The sequence below is a fragment of the Neoarius graeffei genome, chromosome 10 (genome assembly GCF_027579695.1).
Source record: "Neoarius graeffei isolate fNeoGra1 chromosome 10, fNeoGra1.pri, whole genome shotgun sequence".
Classification (NCBI taxonomy): Eukaryota; Metazoa; Chordata; class Actinopteri; order Siluriformes; family Ariidae; genus Neoarius; species Neoarius graeffei.
Window position 1 is genome coordinate 34,836,346 of NC_083578.1, and position 18,542 is coordinate 34,854,887.

Sequence of the window (18,542 nt, forward strand, 5' to 3'; positions counted from 1 at the left end):
GCTGTGTGCAGCGTGTTAGCGCAAGCATGTAGCCTCCAGGAAATTAATAGTGTGTTGGATTACCACCAATCTGATGTTTTGGAAAACTGAAAATTATGTCTTGGGCCCCTCAGGGGTGTCACCAATCCATGTGCAAAGTCTGGAATATGTGCATCCAGCCGTATCAATTTGCATAGGTGAAGAGACAGACAGCCTTCCTTTAGTTTATATATCTCACACACACACACACACACACACACACACACAGAGATAGATAGATCCAGTGTCTTGCAAAAGTATTGATCCCCTTTAGTGTTGTCCTGTTGTGTCACATGTCTCCAAAGCCTCATTTTGAATCAGATTTTTGTGGATTAAGGTCTGTGTACTGCCTGTATCCATCAAGGTCTGATGTACAGTGTCTTGCAAAAGTATTCATCCCCCTTGCTATTTGTCCTGTTTCGTCACATTACAAGCTGGAATTTAAATGGATTTTTGGAAGGTTAACACCATTTGATTTACACAACATACCTACCACTTTAAAAGTGCAAATTGTTTTTTTTTTTTTTATTGTGACACAAACAATAATTAAGATGAAAAAACAGAAATCTGGAGTGTGCATAGGTATTCACCCCCTTTGGTGTGAAACCCCGAAGTCAGAGCTGGTCCAACCAAATAACTTCATATGTTAATAATTAGTTGCTTAAGATCCACCTGTGTGCAATCAAAGTGTCACATGATCTGTCACATGATGTCTGTATAAATCAACCTGTTCTGAAAGTACCCTGACTCTGTAACATTACTCAGTAAGCAACATGAAATCCAAGGAGCACTTCAAACAGGTCAGAGACAAAATTGTGGAAAAGTATAGATTAGGGTTGGGTTATGAAAAGAAAAAAAATCCCAAACTTTGAATATCCTATGGAGCACCATTAAATCCATTACAACAGAATGGAAAGAATATGGCACCATCACAAACCTGACAAGAGAAGGCCGCCCACCAAAACTCACAGACTGGGCAAGGAGGGCATTTAATCAGAGATACAACGAAGACACCAAAGAGAACACTGAAGGAGCTGCAAGGATCCACAGTGGAGATGGGAATATCTGTCCATAGGACCACTTTAAACCATACGTGCCATAGAGCGGGGTGTTATGGAAGAGTTGTTCGAAAAAAGCCACTGCTTAAAGAAAAGAAAAGGGAAAAAAACCCACACACATTTGGCATTTGCCCAACAGCATGTGGCAGACTCCCCAAACACATGAAAGAAGATTTTCTGGTCAGATGAGGCTAAAACTGAACATTTTAGCCATCACAGGAAACACCATGTGTGACGCAAACTGAATACCTCCCATCACCCTGAGAACACCATTCCTACAATGAAGCATGGTGGTGGTAGCATCATGTTGTGGGAATGTTTTTCAGCTGCAAGAATAGTAAAGCTAGTCAGGATTGAAGGAAAGATGGATGGCACTAAATACAGGGCAATTCTGGAGGAAAACCCATTTGAGTCAGCCAGAGATTTGAGACTGGTTCACATTCCAGCAGGACAATGACCCTAAACATACTGCTAGAGCAACACTGGAATGGTTTAAAGCTAGACAGCCTTTCAACTTCATAAAATTGGTGAAATTTAGTTCCGTCTGAAATTTGGTCATTGTGATGTGTTTATTTCTGTAATATCTCTCAAAACATCAAGCCATTCTGTGGCTGGGAAGTTATTTAATTTGAGGGGATTCCAGAGCAAATAATGTGTACGAAATCATGTGCTTCGGGCAGTCAAGCAGACAGAGGAAGTCCGTGTGCACATGTGCAGGTTTACCTTCTACTTCTTTTGGGTTTTATGGCAGCTGGCATCCACAATGTTGCATTACTACCATCTAGAGGTTTACCTTGACCATGCACTGACAGTTACACATCATTCTGTCACTAAACGAACAGATGATTACACCGAGGTGCTTGCTGATCACTAATATTTACAGTTGTGTTCAACATAATAGCAGTCCAACATGACTAACCAGATCAATCATTGTTTTTGGTAGAAATTATATTACTACATGGCAAATAATTTACCAGTAGGTGTAGTAGAGTCATAGAAAACCAACAGACCCAACATTCATGATATGCATGCTCCTGAGTCTGTGTAATTGAATAATTAAGTGAAAGGGGCGTGTTCAAAATAATATCAGTGTGGAGTTCAATTAGTGAGGTCATTCATTCTGTGAAAAATCAGGTGTCAATCAGGTGGCCCTAATTTAAGGATGAAGCCAGTACATGTTGTACATGCATTTCTCTCTGAAAACCTGAGAAAAACGGGTCGTTCCAGACATTGTTCAGAAGAACAGCGTGCTTTGATTAAAACATTGATTGGAGAGGGGAAAACGTATAAAGAAGTGCAGAAAATGATAGGCTACTCAGCTAAAATGATCTCCAATGCTTTAAAATGGACAGCAAAACCAGAGAGACGTGGAAGAAAATGGAAGACTACCATTCGAATGGATCGAAGAATAGCCAGAATGGCAAAGACTCAGCTAATGGTCAGCTCCAGGGTGATCAAAGATGGTATGAAGTTACCTGTGAGTACTATGACAATTAGAAGACACCTGTGTGAAGCTACAGTAATCTATCGGCAAGAAGCCCCTGCAAAATCCCACTGTTAAAAAAAAGACATGTACTGAAGAGGATACAATTTGCCAAAGAACACACTGACTGGCCTAAAGAGAAATAGAGAAATATTTTGTAAGATTGTTCTTTTTGGGTCCAAGGGCCGCAGACAGTTTGTCAGACGACCCCCAAACACTGAAATCAAGCCAAAGTACACTCTGAAGACAGTGAAGCATGGTGGTACAAGCATCATGATATGGGGATGTTTCTCTTACTATGGTGTCGGGCCTATTTATCATATACCAGGGATCATGGATCAGTTTGCATATATCAAAATACTTGAAGAGGTCATGTTGCCTTATACTGAAGAGGAAATGCCCTTGAAATAGGTGTGTCAGTAAGACAATGACCCCAAACACACCAGTAAGCGAGCAGCATCTTGGTTCCAGACCAACAAAGTTAAAGTTATGGAGTGGCCAGCCCAATCCCTGGACCTTAATCCGATAGAAAACTTGTGGGGTGACATCAAAAATGTGGTTTCTGAAGCAAAACCAAGAAATGCAGAGGAATTGTGGAATGTTGTCAAATCATCCTGGGCTGGAATACCTGCTCACAGGTGCCAGAAGTTGGTTGACTCCATGCAACACAGATGTGAAGCAGTTCTCAGAAACCGTGGTTATACAACTAAATATTAGTTTAGTGATTCACAGGAATGCTAAATCCTAAAGATTTTTTCAGTTTATACAGTAAATATGAGTTTGTAATGAAAAATGCAGACACTACTATTTTTTGAACAGCCCAATATTCATTTTTCTTCATTTTCTGTAAAGTCATTAAAATATTGATACATTTTTCTTCATGTTTTGATGTAGAATATGATGTGCAGTTTTCCCAATGCATTGAAATAAAAACTATTATAAGGATTTTGAGCTTTAGTCACGTTTTTAAACACACTGCTATTATTTTGAACATGACTGTATTAGTTTGGTCCTGCGCTTCCTTTCCTTCGCAACATAACATCTTTTCTTCTCACTTTCTGTTACTGTAGTCGGTCTTTCACATTTCATTCGCACACTCACGTCCTCTATTCTTCCATCCTGTTTCAAATTTGTATCCCACAATGCCTTGCGTGAACAGGGAAAGCCTACTACGTGATGTATGATGTAAAATCTTGAATTGGGTTATGGTGAAGCAAGAAAAAATAGTGGAGAATTTAAGGGCACATGGCCCTAAATTCAATAATTGTTCTAATTTAAAAAAATATGAATAAAATTGAAAGTCTGCAATTCGAATTCAGTAGCTTTTGGTCCACTAAGCAAAAATAATTGGGCATCAGGGAAAATTCTTTTTAATAACCTACACTTGAAAAATCTGAAAGGCAGTCGACCTTTAAAGGGAACCATTTAAATGTCTTGGCATGGCCTAGTCAAAGCCCAGACATCAATCCAATTGAGAATATGTGGCATAACTTGAAGATTGCTGTACATCAACACAACCCATCTAACTTGAAGGAGTTGGAGCAGTTTTGCCTTGTGGAATGGGTAAAAATCCCAGTGGCTAGATGTGCTAAGCTAATAGAGACATACCCCAAGAGACTTGCAGCTGTAATTGCAACAAAAGGTGGTTCTACAACGTATTGAATTTGGGGGTGAATACCTATGCACACTCCAGATTTCTGTGTTGTTTTTTTCCTCTCATCTAAATTATTGTTTATGTCACAATAATAATAATAATAATAATAATAATAATAATAATAACCTTTAAAGTTGGAGGTAAAATCAAAATGGTGCTAACCCCCAAAAATCCATTTTAATTCCAGCTTGTAATGCAACAAAACAGGACAAACATCAAGGGGGATGAATACTTTTGCAAGACACTGTGTTATATTATAGATAGATAGACATGAGTATTTTACTGGGAAATTTTTCATACGAACTACACCCAGGACATTAAGCAACATATTTTCCAATTTCCTCACGCGTGAGGATGTCAATGAATTATTCTGATAAATTTACATACTTGTTTGTGAACGTGTCTATATAATAAAAAGAAAAATCACATGTTGGCTTGAAGATATGAAGTTTATCTTCTCACGTGGAAAAACTCATTTTTTCATACAAAATACATCCCAGAACTGAGTGACATATATTTCCCAATATCTTCACTCTGACGATGTCCCTCCCAATGTTTTCCCACTGGCTTGACGTGCATTGTCAAAATGGTCAGCCAGTTCAGAATTAAAATTAATTTGATTAACTTCACCACTCAAAGATAAACTTCATATCTTCATGCCACCGTGTAATATCCTCTATGTATAGATATAGTCAGGTTATAAATATGTGGACATTGTTATTTGGCTTATAACCAGAGGATGGGCTAGTCTGCACATAGCCATAAAGAAAGGCTGCAGATGACAGAAGATTAAGGTCACGCTTATGACTGAAAAGATGTTTAAAGATCGATATGATTTTTTTTCTGAGGATGAAAACTGGCTTATAAACCAGTTCTGTTTGCCATAGCATCTTCTTTAAATGCTGTGCAACACTGTCAGCATGTCAGTTGAGACTTTTAAACCAGTTTTAAAATAGCAGTTTCCATGTGCAACATGCTTGGTAGCCCCACGAAAGACTGGCAACCTGTCCAGGGTGTACCCTGCCTCTCACCCAAAGTCAGCATGGATTGGCTCCAGCTCCTCTTAATGGATAAGTGCTAGAGAGAATGAATGAATGAGCGTGCTTTGTGTCCATGACCACCTCAGTACAGTGTAGGTCTTTTTTTTTTCCTCCTGTTTTCATGTCACCCCATTTTCTTGTCATCTCACTTAACTGACAACTAATTCACCTTTTCTGTAATTTGTCTCTATACTTGGTTATTTTTGGGTGTTATTACACTGCTGTTCTTTTTTGGTAATATTTTTACATTTTTTTAAGAGGGTTTTTTTTAATAGCTCTGGAGCATTTCTGCAAGGAAGAATGAAATAAAATTGCCAAAATCAAGATGTGCTAAGTTGATAAACTTCCCCAAAAAGACTGAATGCAGTATTCCAAGCAAAAGTGGCTTTAAGTATTAAGTCAGGACTTCACACAATTGCAAAACCAGGATATTGTATTTTTTTCCTAACACATTTCTATTTGTTTTTCATTTCAGTTTTGTTGATTGCTATATCACGTTAAAAGGGGAAAGATCTGATTTCTGATATTTCATTTTTTTACATCATAAAAACTTTAAACAGCATTATACAGACTTGTTATATTCACTGTAACTGAGATTGCATGTAACATATAGATAAATGAAGCTTGTCAGAGTATCCTTTCGTATCATTTAGAATACAAATGAACATTTAATTTGGCATCTGCACATGGAATGCCCTCATATGAATTGGCAAAAATCTTGTTAAAATCTATGCATGTAAACAGAACCAGTTTTGCTAATTTTAGTGTTAATGAAATGCTAATTAGGTCCTAATTATTACAAAAAGTACACAAATAACCTTTGGAAAATGTTCACGTTTGAACAGATAATCTTGGTGATCATAAATATAATATTTTGCCATAAACCTAGTTAATTCACCATAAAGCAAAAGCTGTATTGTGTAAACCTAGTTAACCTAGATGCTGGCAAGCTTAAAGCAACAGGCCTGTGAGCTGGTTGAGCTGTGGTGAATAAGGCAGGAGAGAGGCAGAACCTCAGTCAAGTAGGGTTCCAATACAGGCCAGTCTGGGAGGACTATCAGTACAGCGAAGCACTGTCACACACACACACACACACACACACACACACACACACACACACACACACACACAGTGTTATAATTGTTAGCCTCTTATGCATTCTCACAAAGCCAGAAATGATAATTCCACTGCTGACAAGGGTTTTTGTCGCTTCAGTTATTAGAATTGCATACAAGCACATCCGCAAAAAAAGCTCAAACACATACAGTGACAACTCAATAATTATTGTCAAATTTCAAGACAAGATGTTAACTGCAAACACAGCAAATATTTGTTAAGACCAAGTTTTAACCACCAGCTAGGTTTCAGTTCAAATGTCTTGGTGCTTAGCAATCTTCATGAGAGACCCTGGACCACTAACTACAGAACATACAGTGATTGTGTGCATAAGCAAAGTTAGAACAAAGAGATTTACATGTGTGCAAGCTCATACGATCAAAGGCAACAAATGAGTTTCAATGCATCACAATGTATCCTGTCTACAAATTTATACACCCTTAACCACATATGACCACAAACCTATCAACCTCTCTCTACACTAATGTTTCAGACAGACAAATCCTGTACATTTTCATAAATCTTGTGCATGCGTGCACACACACACGCTCATGTAGACATGTGCACACATGTCCGATTATCATCATGCATCCTACAATGATAAACATTCAGCTCATTTCTCAAACAATTTTGGAATTTCCAAATGAAAAAGCACATTTGGAATTTGCAAAAAATGTAGCCTTTATGACAGTACCTTTACAGCTATGATTAAAAAGGTGGAGAAAAAACAAATAGAACATGTTTTTGGCAGAGAAGAGGGGATAAAGTAGAATGCTTATCAACAGAAGCCTCCTTTATTACCCTGAGACAACCCTTCTACAAGATGATGACAAAAACATACAAATTTCTCATAAAAAAGAAGCTTCTCCTCATAAAACAGCCCTATACACTGCAGAAATGTTACAGCACTGCCACAATAGCATCCTTCTTTCCAAATTTTTTTTTAATTCCAATTATATTTTTAAACCTAGTCTACTTCAAAGACTATGTTTAAAACACTAAGCATCTTCTGACCAAGAGGAGTTATTTCTGAAAAAAAAGTAAAACAATGACAAATGTGAAGCAGATGTTCACTTGTGGGTTCTGAAACAAATTGGCACAAAGACGCTAGTTAGTAAATTAGCTTGGGTGTGTTGAGAGAAAAACAAACAAAAAATACATTCAAAGATTAGAGCAACTGAGATGGCAAGCAAACTCATCTAAACAATTAGATAGACACTGCATGTATATTTATCTAGATATATATAGTACAATATGGGTCATACTGGTATTAAATGTTACAGATTAGGCATAAAGAACAACACTCCAAAACGACATGTGGACTTACAATTTGAAAATAAATACAGTGAGAATTACAAAATATCTCTTGTGTATACAATTTTGTAAAGAACATAGCTTTAAAATACATTAAAATAATAAAATTATATTTGTATTCATATAACATTTATTAATATGATTATATATTAATATAATGTGCTATGCTTCAGAGATTGCAAGACTCACTCTTTGTCCCTGGAAAGGAATTTCAACAAGCTGTAAAGTTATGTCTGAACCTTTAGCTCCACCATTCACCCTCTACACTGGACAGGCATAAAGAACAACTCAAGCAGGCTGGGGAGCAAAGCATGGCAATGCTCTCCCCTGGTGGGAAGCTTCAGTCACACAGAAGTTCATTAAATTTTACGATCTTCCTTGAGTCATGCCTACTTATAAGCCACACAAAGGCCAGCAATCTGACAAAGCACAATTTCATTCACTTCATTACCACACTGTTGCAAAACTTTACATACAGGCAGATACTTGAAGATGCCACAACACCCTGTGTACTATGATCTAGTGTGAAAACCCTATTATTTCTATCATTAAAGCTACGTATGTCGAAACAAATACCTGAATTAAAGAGCACAATTATTTCAGAGGTAAAACTTACAAAATATGTTATTTACCCAGAAAAGCTTTCAATTTTTGCTAAATACCAGCTGCAAGACATTGCACTGTGTTCAGTCTTATTGATTAACTCATTCACCCGGTTTTAATAGTTGCAACGTCTATTGCATTAATTATTTTTTAGATCATGTGGCAATTATTTTTAATTCAACTGTGCTGCATGACAACTAAATGTTTGCATTTTAAACACATTCTATTTATATTACGCACAAGACACCAGCTGTTTTAAAATCATATGCTAAAAGGCAAGGAAAAGGACATTAAATTACATGTTTTAGACACATTACTGACCTGAGGTAGCCTTATATGATATGATTATATTATATATATGCTACATAGCTTTTTTTTTTTGAGAGACAAATGACATTGTAACATGCTGTATAACCTTGTAAAAGCATTTGATGAGGTGATGCTGAATTATCCATCGAGTAGTCCGAGCGAGGCAGATGGAGTAAAAAAGTAAGATCCGATTTTTTTTCCACTATTGCGAACCATGGGATATGAGGGCATGATAATATAATGTAGAATAAATGCATTTTTTTTTGGCTTATGAAAAAATATTTACACATATCAATTGCATGATACAAATAAGTGCCTTTCTCTATGGTCAAGTACTAGTACAATAGTGCATGAGCTCTACCACAACTTATGTAATTTTCAGAAACTGTTTTCAGCACGTTGTGACATCATAAATTAACTCCATAATACAAATTTAAACCCTAATTTGTGGTTTCCCAGTGGACCTACTAACAACACCACATATTGGATCCTATTTATAAGTAGGCTTACTAATTCCCGTAACCGTGCCAATACATCCTGCTTAATAAAATAATGTCAATGGCTTTATTTCAAGGCAATCGCCAATTGTGTCAATAATTATCCCGTAAACTGGACAGACAATGGGGTTTATAAAAAATACAGGACTGCCCTCCAGACCACCTTTCGATGCACACTAAGTACGCCGTATGCCAGAGGTTGTTATAATTAACAAACGGGCTGCAAATAAATTCCAAAAAGCGGGCGTGTGTACGCTTGATCATACGCACAATCCGACACTGCATACCGTTGTATTCCAGCCAAAAGGTTTTCGGTCTTTTCTTTTGAGGTGAAAAGAGAGCAACAGGGGAGTAACGTGTGTAAATAAAGCAGATGCTTGACCATTCAACCTGCGCCAGCGATGGACCAGGCGGAGGTTAAAGCACGCTTTCGCCTAGTTTCCTCTTGCAAAACAAAATACTGCAGTTCCGTGCAAATTCGCGTTTGCTTTACGCGCACAACTATCGGCGACGTCGTGCTCGGCTGTGCAGCGTGTGAGTGAAACACAAAAGAAAGAAAACTCAGCGGAGAAAATCCCGAAAGAAGACGAGTTGTAAAGATGGCGGTGTTTTAATGTTTGGTGACTGAGTTGAATTTTTCTCAAGACGCACGAGTTGCTCTTTGGTTCAACACGCATACGCTTACCTGTTTTCTCCTTGATCTCGCAGAGCACGCTGAAGAGGGCAGGCTTCATTCTGTGGCAGTTCAGGCCATGCTTTCTGTTTTAGCGTAGAAGATAACAAGATCGATATATTGTCAGGTGAAATTAATAATTGTGAGACTTATATTTCAATGACTTTCTGCATATTTATGTGCGACGGTTCTGAAATTAACCTGAAGCTAAGACATCTGAAGATGCCGTAAACGGAATTCTCTGTGATGGGAACAATAATAGTCTAATACATAAACAGCAATCTTTCACCATAAGTGCAAGGATAGGGCTGTGCTAACTGGATAGTAATGGAGAAACTTAATTAAAAGCATAAGTGAGTATAAACGTTAACTAATATTGATCAAGTGCATGTTAGTTAGCTACTGTTTAAAAGTTATTTGTATTAGAATTATCAAAGAAGGCATTTGTCTAGCCTAACTTTAGGACAGCAAAGTGCAACATAGACTATAAATGAGTGAACTGTGACCAGTTCAGTATGCAAGAGTTTATTTGTTTTGGAATGTTAAAGAAAAAAAAAGTTTTAACGTATTCGTTAGTCTAGCTTAGTGAAAAGCAAATGTAATAATGCCTACTGGTGGAAAACCGAATTGATTAACAGTTTAAAATAAATGCACCAACTTCGCCTGCGCCTCGTCCAGACTTTGGTCTGTTATGGTCATGATTTGATGGAGAATGTCGCCGATGTCTTGCTTCCTTCCGTCCCCGTCGGAGCCATCGTGTCCATGTGGAGGCGGAACTACCATGCCCCCCGATACCGTGTGGCCAGCCAGAGTGACACCGCCGAGAGTCTGCATGATTCGGGCTTGCTCGTCCATCAGTTCGCCGCAACACAATCAATGGGCTTCTGAGAAGGGAATGAGCACATGCAAAAAAAAAAAAAGAGCAACTTGACTACAGCATGAGCAGCGGTTTGCGGGATAATATCGTCTCCGTAATGTGCAGGGCAAAACAATTTCGGGAAAGGTAAACGGCATCAGTTGCTGCCAGCTACACAGCAGAATTCCTAGTCCACGGCGTCCCCCCCCGGGAAAAAAAAAAATCACCGCTTACAAGCTTGCAATGAATAGCTCCTTTGGGGAAAAGTCAGTGGTGGTATTTCGGCGTTATTGTTTAAACTTCAGGATCTGGCGACAGCGGTAGATCATGGAATTCAGTCCAAACCTGCATGCCTAACTTAATTTGTCTTATCTCTTTGAAGCTCCTTGGAGATTAGGCTAGTTTTTTTTTTTTTAAACAGCCTACTTCACAGAATCTGTTTTTAACTTCTTGAAAACCTGCTCAAGACCGCACCACTCTCAAGTGTGTGTGTGTGTGTGTGTGTGTGGAGAGAAAGAGAGAGAACACGAACGAACAAACAAAAAGCTATAATTTGGTCTGACGGTAAGCAAATATGTTAAAATAGTAATCTGACTGAACAAATAACTTAAAAAATATATGAAAATTAGTCTAAAATGTTGCCCTTTGAAATATTTTTCCAGAATACCTTCTAAATAGAAAATACATTATAAGCAACCTACCAGCACCAATAATTGTAGCTTAAAAATGACAGGTAAACATTAAAACATACAAAAACAAGTTTGTTTTTGTTTGTTTGTTTATGTGACGAGGTTGTAGAAAACATCCGAAAATAATTACGATGCGCAAAAAATAGTTGCTCGCTCACATTTACTGTATGAGGCAAGCGTTTGGGCTGTGTGTGCTTAATGCTGGCTGATGGCAGTGGGAGTGAGCGATTGATAATGTGCCAATGCCATTCTCGCAGTGTGGACGGCTCAGAGCTGAAGCTGAGCACGAAAAAATAATCCGAAAAATCGACACAAATGCACGCTCCGCCTTCCGGGGAGGGGTTTAGGTTCTTGTCACTTCTTGTCAGAAACGCAAAACAAAACACGAGATGCTACTAATCAAACCAGTGATGATAATGATCAAGAACATTAAAAAAGCAATGAAGTCCCACTTTGCGCGTGGCGCTCCCGTGCTATCAAGATGCCCTCACAACATGAATGACGAGACCATTTACAATAAAATATAGGAAAGACGTACCCGAAGTTTTACACTGGTTGATGCTAAACTGATAATGAATTGCTCTAGCTCCTCGTTTCTCTTGACTATAGCAAAGTGTGATCGCTTCTACCACAAGCCTTGCTTGCAGGCTAGGAGAACAGAGGACATGTTTATAACATTGGAAAGAAAACGCTTTGAACCAATCCTCGTGTTCCCACTGTCTGAGTGATGGCCAAAACGTCCAATGGACCACTTTCATGAACCACGTGGGCCCGCCCTTAACGCCGTGGTTCTATTGCGCTGAGAGATAACAACTTCTGATTGGTCGTTGCTACGGTGACACGCACGGCATAAGAAGGCGACTCTGCCCAGAGCTCCTCTGCAGTTGCTATGGCAGCAGACTAGTCTGTAAGCCGGCGCGCTCGAGAAACACTGACGCTAGTGCCAATGACGCTTTTTTCCAGCACGCTTCAGGGTTTTCAGGTTTCCATGACTTTTTTTTTTCATCGGAATGAAAATAATGTTTGTCGTCTTTCTATAGGCCTACATGTTTTTCCTGTTTCAATTGATCCAACACTTTATAAAACATAATAATTTCTATCTTAAGCAATCAGCTTAACAATAATCATTGTTGCAACATATGCATAAATGTCGTCGACTATCTTCATATATTGTTTTACATTTTTATATGTTGTAGCTCCTACAGTATATATCCTAAGACAATATATGCCAAAGTAAAATGTTACCTTAGCTACACATGATAATATGTATGTGTGTGGGTGGGGTGGGGCGTTTTAGTTTTGCCCAGTTTATATTTCTAGTTAAAGAAACAATGTAGAATTATGAATTTTACCTTTAAAATATCAGCTTCAAAATCAGGGCGGCACGGTGGTGTAGTGGTTAGCGCTGTCGCCTCACAGCAAGAAGGTCCGGGTTCGAGCCCCGTGGCCGGTGAGGGCCATTCTGTGCGGAGTTTGCATGTTGTCCGCGTGGGTTTCCTCCGGGTGCTCTGGTTTCCCCCACAGTCCAAAGACATGCAGGTTAGGTTAACTGGTGACTCTAAATTGACCGTACGGTAGGTGTGAGTGTGAATGGTTGTCTGTGTCTATGTGTCAGCCCTGTGATGACCTGGCGACTTGTCCAGGGTGTACCCCGCCTTTCGCCCGTAGTCAGCTGGGATAGGCTCCAACTTGCCTGCGACCCTGTAGAAGGATAAAGCGGCTAGAGATAATGAGATGAGCGTCAAAATCATTTTGATAGTACATTGACTTGTAATAGCGAGACTGGCTTGTCTTCCATGTCATCTCCATGCCCTGTTTACCAGTTATAGCACCAATTTGACCAATTACAGTAACTTACCACTAAATTTCAACCAGTATGAGGACTGCAGCTGCTTTAGCTATACATAAAGTAACGTTAATTAGTATAAATATGGAGGTGATTATAGGAAATCATGCGATGATTGGTCAAGAGGGCGGCATGGTGGTGTAGTGGTTAGCGCTGTCGCCTCACAGCAAGAAGGTCCGGGTTCGAGCCCCGTGGCTGACGAGGGCCTTTCAGCGTGGAGTTTGCATGTTCTCCCCGTGTCTGCGTGGGTTTCCTCCGGGTGCTCCGGTTTCCCCCACAGTCCAAAGACATGCAGGTTAGGTTAACTGGTGACTCTAAATTGACCGTAGGTGCGAATGTGAGTGTGAATGGTTGTCTGTGTCTATTGGCCCTTTTCCACTACCCTTTTTCAGCTCACTTCAGCTCGCTTCAGCTCACTTCAGCCCGACACGGCTCGCGTTTCGACTACCTCAGAGCAGCACGACTCAGCTCGCTTCAGCCCTGCTTAGCACCCAAAACTCGCATGGTTTTGGAGTAGGGCTGAAGCGAGCCAAACCGAGCCGAGTGGGGCCTGGGGCGTGAGGAGACACTCCCCTGTGCACTGATTGGTGAGGAGGAGTGTCCTCACATGCCCACACATGCCCCGCGAGCACGCTGGGATCTGTAAACACCGTAAACCCGGAAGAAGAGGAATTACGAATTACGAGAATTTCTGAAGCCTTATGCGCCTCGCCTCATCTATACGCTCTTGCCAGTATCTGTTGGCGTTGTCGGTGACAACAAGCCACAACACCAAGACCAGCAACACTAACGACTCCATGTTTATTGTTTACTGTCCGGGTCGTGAGACTACCGCTTAAAAGATCACTGATGTCACTGTTTGCGCCGCCTAACGACATCACGTGACGTCCACCCACTTTCGCTAACTCCACCCAATGTGTCCACCCACTTCCAGCCAGCACAGTTCAGCGCAGTTGTAGTCGAAATGCAACTCCAATAGCCCCACTCAGCTCGACTCAGCCCAACTCAGCACGGCACGGCTCAGCCCAACTCAGCCGCGTTGGTAGTGGAAAAGCGGCATATGTGTCAGCCCTGTGATGACCTGGCGACTTGTCCAGGGTGTACCCCGCCTTTTGCCCGTAGACAGCTGGGATAGGCTCCAGCTTGCCTGCGATCCTGTAGAACAAGATAAAGCGGCTAGAGATGATGAGGTGAGATGAGATTGGTCAAGAAATTTGGACTATTTCTCAATAATCACCTCAAGCCACTCGGCAAAATGGCGGCCATTAGAGGCTTTGCACAGTTACGGTACGTGACCCCATAGCAATGGTAACTATGCTGCCATGACAGGGCACATTTGTAGTGCTTCGTTCAGACAAGTTAGTTGTTACTGATCAGTATGGGAAGGTTTTGCTGCATTTTTGGATGTGCAAATTGTTCTGAACAAAATAAAAACACAGATTTTTTTATTTATTTACCAAAAGTAATTCATCATCTGGGGAAAAAAAACTAGAGAGATTTCTAAATGTGGAAGGGAAAAATGGGGAAAAAATACATTCGGTGGGACTTGGTGTCGAACAGAGAGGTAAAAAACCCTATGATATGCTCACTTCATTTCCACAAAGGTAAAATAAAAAAAAATTTAAAAATTGCACTTGTAGCAATATTCATGCACTGTCTTCTTATACAGTGAAGTGAACATAAGCAGCAGAGCCTAACCCACGGGCGCAGATAGAGGGGGGGACGGGGGGGATTCGTCCCACCCAGATTTAAATTCACCTCGTTCGGTCCCCCCCACTTATAGGGAGGAAAAAACGTCTATGCTGTCTTTCTTTGCATAAGGCAAACCTCACGGAAAAATCAAAAGACTAATTACCATTCGGTTTATTGAGGTGCACAGCAGTACATACATAGTTACAACTGCGCAGACTGCACAGGTTGCGAGCTCGAGCTTGGTTGCTATGGTTACCCACAACAAGTTTGACAGGCATATCGGGGACAGCTCCTCCTAGTTCAGGACCCGAACACGGCATGATGAAGGGTGCCAAAAGGTAGAAAACGATTGCATCGTTTTTAAAAAAAAAATGACTGTAAGTAAACTGTGCCTTACTTTATCATATCACCTTGCAGTTTTTTGATAGTCTGTTCAAAGAAATGTCGTAGTGAAAGTAAAATCGTACGGAGTAGAGATGCCTTTCTGGTAGCCTCCTTCTTTCGGTGGTAGCCTGTAGATACAGTGCTCAGAAGGCAGTTTTAATGTTTAATCTGGCGTTCCCTGCCATAATTTCAGCGAGCATATTGTTTCATAAGGAAACTTTGCGAAGAGTTGTTGACTGACTGCCGCTCACGCAACACACAGGCATAGTTAGAAAGTCAGGATGCACTGGTTTACACTTTACACACACACACACGTAGCCCAGCCTCTCGCTATGTTTAACAGTTGGAACTTAGCGGTTTTAAAACTAGTTTTGCAGTTTTGCAATTTCTGTGCGTGATGATAATGTGTAAACTTTGGATTTCCATAGGCTATGTTAAAATGTTATCATTGTCCTGGCCTGCAGGTAGTTCCTGGTGATGCCAGTGAGGGAGGTGAAATAACATGTATACACTACCGTTCAAAAGTTTGGGGTCACCCAGACAATTTTGTGTTTTCCATGAAAAGTCACACTTTTATTTACCACCATAAGTTGTAAAATGAATAGAAAATATAGTCAAGACATTTTTCTGGCCATTTTGAGCATTTAATCGACCCCACAAATGTGAAGCTCCAGAAACTCAATCTGCTCAAAGGAAGGTCAGTTTTATACCGGTAGGTTCTCTAAAGAGCTAAACTGTTTTCAGCTGTACTAACATGATTGTGCAAGGGTTTTCTAATCATCCATTAGCCTTCTGAGGCTACGTTTACATTACGTCGAATCAGCGGATCATCAGATTAACGTTCTTAAAACGATTCGCGTTGACACTAAAACCGTTAGCCGTGCACACAGCAACACCAATACGCGGATACGCTCGGCTCCGCAGGCATCCTGCGCTCCAAATCACTCCGCCCTGAACAGCGAGTGCCCTCTGGAGGGTGCGCACTCCGGCCCTGCGCAGCTCACAGAGCGCGCGAGTGAAGTGAACAAGCCACGATTCGGGACTGAGCCGCTGTGTGTGAGATCCCAGCGCATATCACTTATTACTTGCAAGTGGAAGGATGGCAAGCCTAAAGACAATCATAACTACACAATGGGCAGTATTTGCATCAGTATTTGCAGTATTTTCATACTTTTATACTCTTTAATGAAAGGTGATACAAGGCGGAAGTCTGCGCCGTTTTTCAGCAGTCGCGTCACATGACCAACGCCAGCGAATCAGGAAGGTGGATGTCACAGTGACGTTGTCCAATGAGACGCCAGCTAGAGCTCAGCACAGCGTATTCGCGTATTCTCAATGTTTACACAGCACCAGAGCTGACACGATCTGGATTGAATACGTGGACGCTGGCGGATTCCCGTTTCCCCGCTTTTTCAGGGGGGTTAATGTAAACGGACAGTGCGTCCGCGAAGAAAACGAGACAGATACGGTCTAGTGTAAACGTAGCCTGAGGCAATGAGCAAACACATTGTACCATTAGAACACTGGAGTGATAGTTGCTGGAAATGGGCCTCTATACACCTATGTAGATATTGCACCAAAAACCAGACATTTGCAGCTAGAATAGTCATTTACCACATTAGCAATGTATAGAGTGTATTTCTGATTAGTTTAAAGTGATCTTCATTGAAAAGAACAGTGCTTTTCTTTCAAAAATAAGGAAATTTCAAAGTGACCCCAAACTTTTGAACGGTAGTGTGTGTATATATATATATATATATATATATATATATATATATATATATATATACACACATATATACACAAAATGGAATCATTTGCTGACAGCTCAGTCCCCCCCAGTTCAAAAATCCTATCTGCGACCCTGGCCTAACCTTCCCCAAGACTTAAAGCACATTTACATTCAGGGATCCTTCGCAATACACTGTGCACGTGCTTCGGACCCAGTCATTACGGGAAACACCTGATGCCATTTTAAGCACAATCAACATGTAAACAAGAACACAGAGGCTTTGTGAAGTATTATCATAATCACTGTCTCGTTTGTTTGTAGCCATGTTTATGACTCTGCTTTCAGTTTTCTTTTTGTAAATATCACACCTACTAATGCACTTTTTCTGCACTTAGATCCGTCTACCGCCACATACCTGACAATACTTCATAAGGTCTCTGTGAAAACAGCATCCTGCTGATTGTGCTCAGATCAACATCAGGTGTTTCCCATAATAACTGGGTCCATAATGATGAGTTATTTTGGGGAAATTAAAAAAATCTGATGTCTTTGTTTCATGCAAAACGATTTGCACACCCAAAAACACGGTAAAACCTTTCCATACTGATCAATAATAATTAACTCATCTGAATGAAGCACTACGAGCATGCCCCATCATGGCAGCATAGTTACCATTGCTATAGGGTCACGTGACTGTGCAAAGCCTCAATTGCTTCATCACTTTAAGTGAGGAAGAATTACAAATTATGAATGAAAATTTAGGCGGCACGGTGGTGTAGTGGTTAGCACTGTCGCCTCACAGCAAGAGGGTCTGGGTTCAAGCCCAGCGGCCGGCGAGGGCCTTTCTGTGTGGAGTTTGCATGTTCTCCCTATGTCTGTGTGGGTTTCCTCCGGGTGCTCCGGTTTCCCCCACAGTCCAAAGACATGCAGGTTAGGTTAATTGGTGGCTCTAAATTGACTGTAGGTGTGAGTGTGAATGGTTGTTTGTCTCTGTGTCAACCCTGCAATGACCTGGCGACTTGTCCAGGGTGTACCCTGCCTCCCGCCCATTGTCAGCTGGGATAGGCTCCAGCTTGCCTGCGACCCTGTAGAATAGGATAAGTGGCTACAGATAATGGATGGATGGTTGGTTGGGTTTTTTTTCCTCCTACTAAAAAAAAAAAAAAAAAAACACACACACACACACACTGGATGCCCTTAATGATGCAACCCACCCCAATCCGGGCTTGGGACCGGCGCTAAGTATGCACTGGCTTGGCAACTCCAGTGGCTGGGTATTTATACTTACTCTACATGTCTTTGAACTGTGGGAGGAAACTGGAGCACCTGGAGGAAACCCATGCAGACATGAAGGGAACATGCAAACTCCAATGTGTTTGAACCACTTGTGATGTCTTGTGAACTCCTTGTGATGTCATGGTCTAAACTTAACAAAATTTGATACTCACTATCACTACGACATTCTTTGGATGCACACCAAATTTCATGAAATTTTGTTCACAGGGAGCATTACAACTGACATATGTCCATATCTCAAGAACCACTGAAGCTAAAAATCTGAAATTTTGTGTCCTTATA

General features: G+C 40.6%; 1 protein-coding gene across 4 annotated transcripts in view; it reads right to left on the reverse strand.

Annotated features, from left to right (window-relative positions):
• pbx3b (pre-B-cell leukemia homeobox 3b) overlaps positions 1–11,974 on the reverse strand; it is a 404,527-nt gene extending 392,553 nt beyond the window's left edge. For all 4 annotated transcript variants that reach the window (XM_060930780.1, XM_060930779.1, XM_060930781.1 and 1 more), the window contains exons 1-3: positions 11,849–11,974; positions 10,424–10,649; positions 9,778–9,851 (exon numbers count right to left, since the gene is read on the reverse strand). In XM_060930780.1, coding sequence (XP_060786763.1) covers positions 9,778–9,851; positions 10,424–10,620 — 271 coding nt within the window. In that variant the 5' untranslated portion in view covers positions 10,621–10,649; positions 11,849–11,974. The remainder of the gene's footprint in view (positions 1–9,777; positions 9,852–10,423; positions 10,650–11,848) is intronic.
• Positions 11,975–18,542: the final 6,568 nt, after the last annotated feature.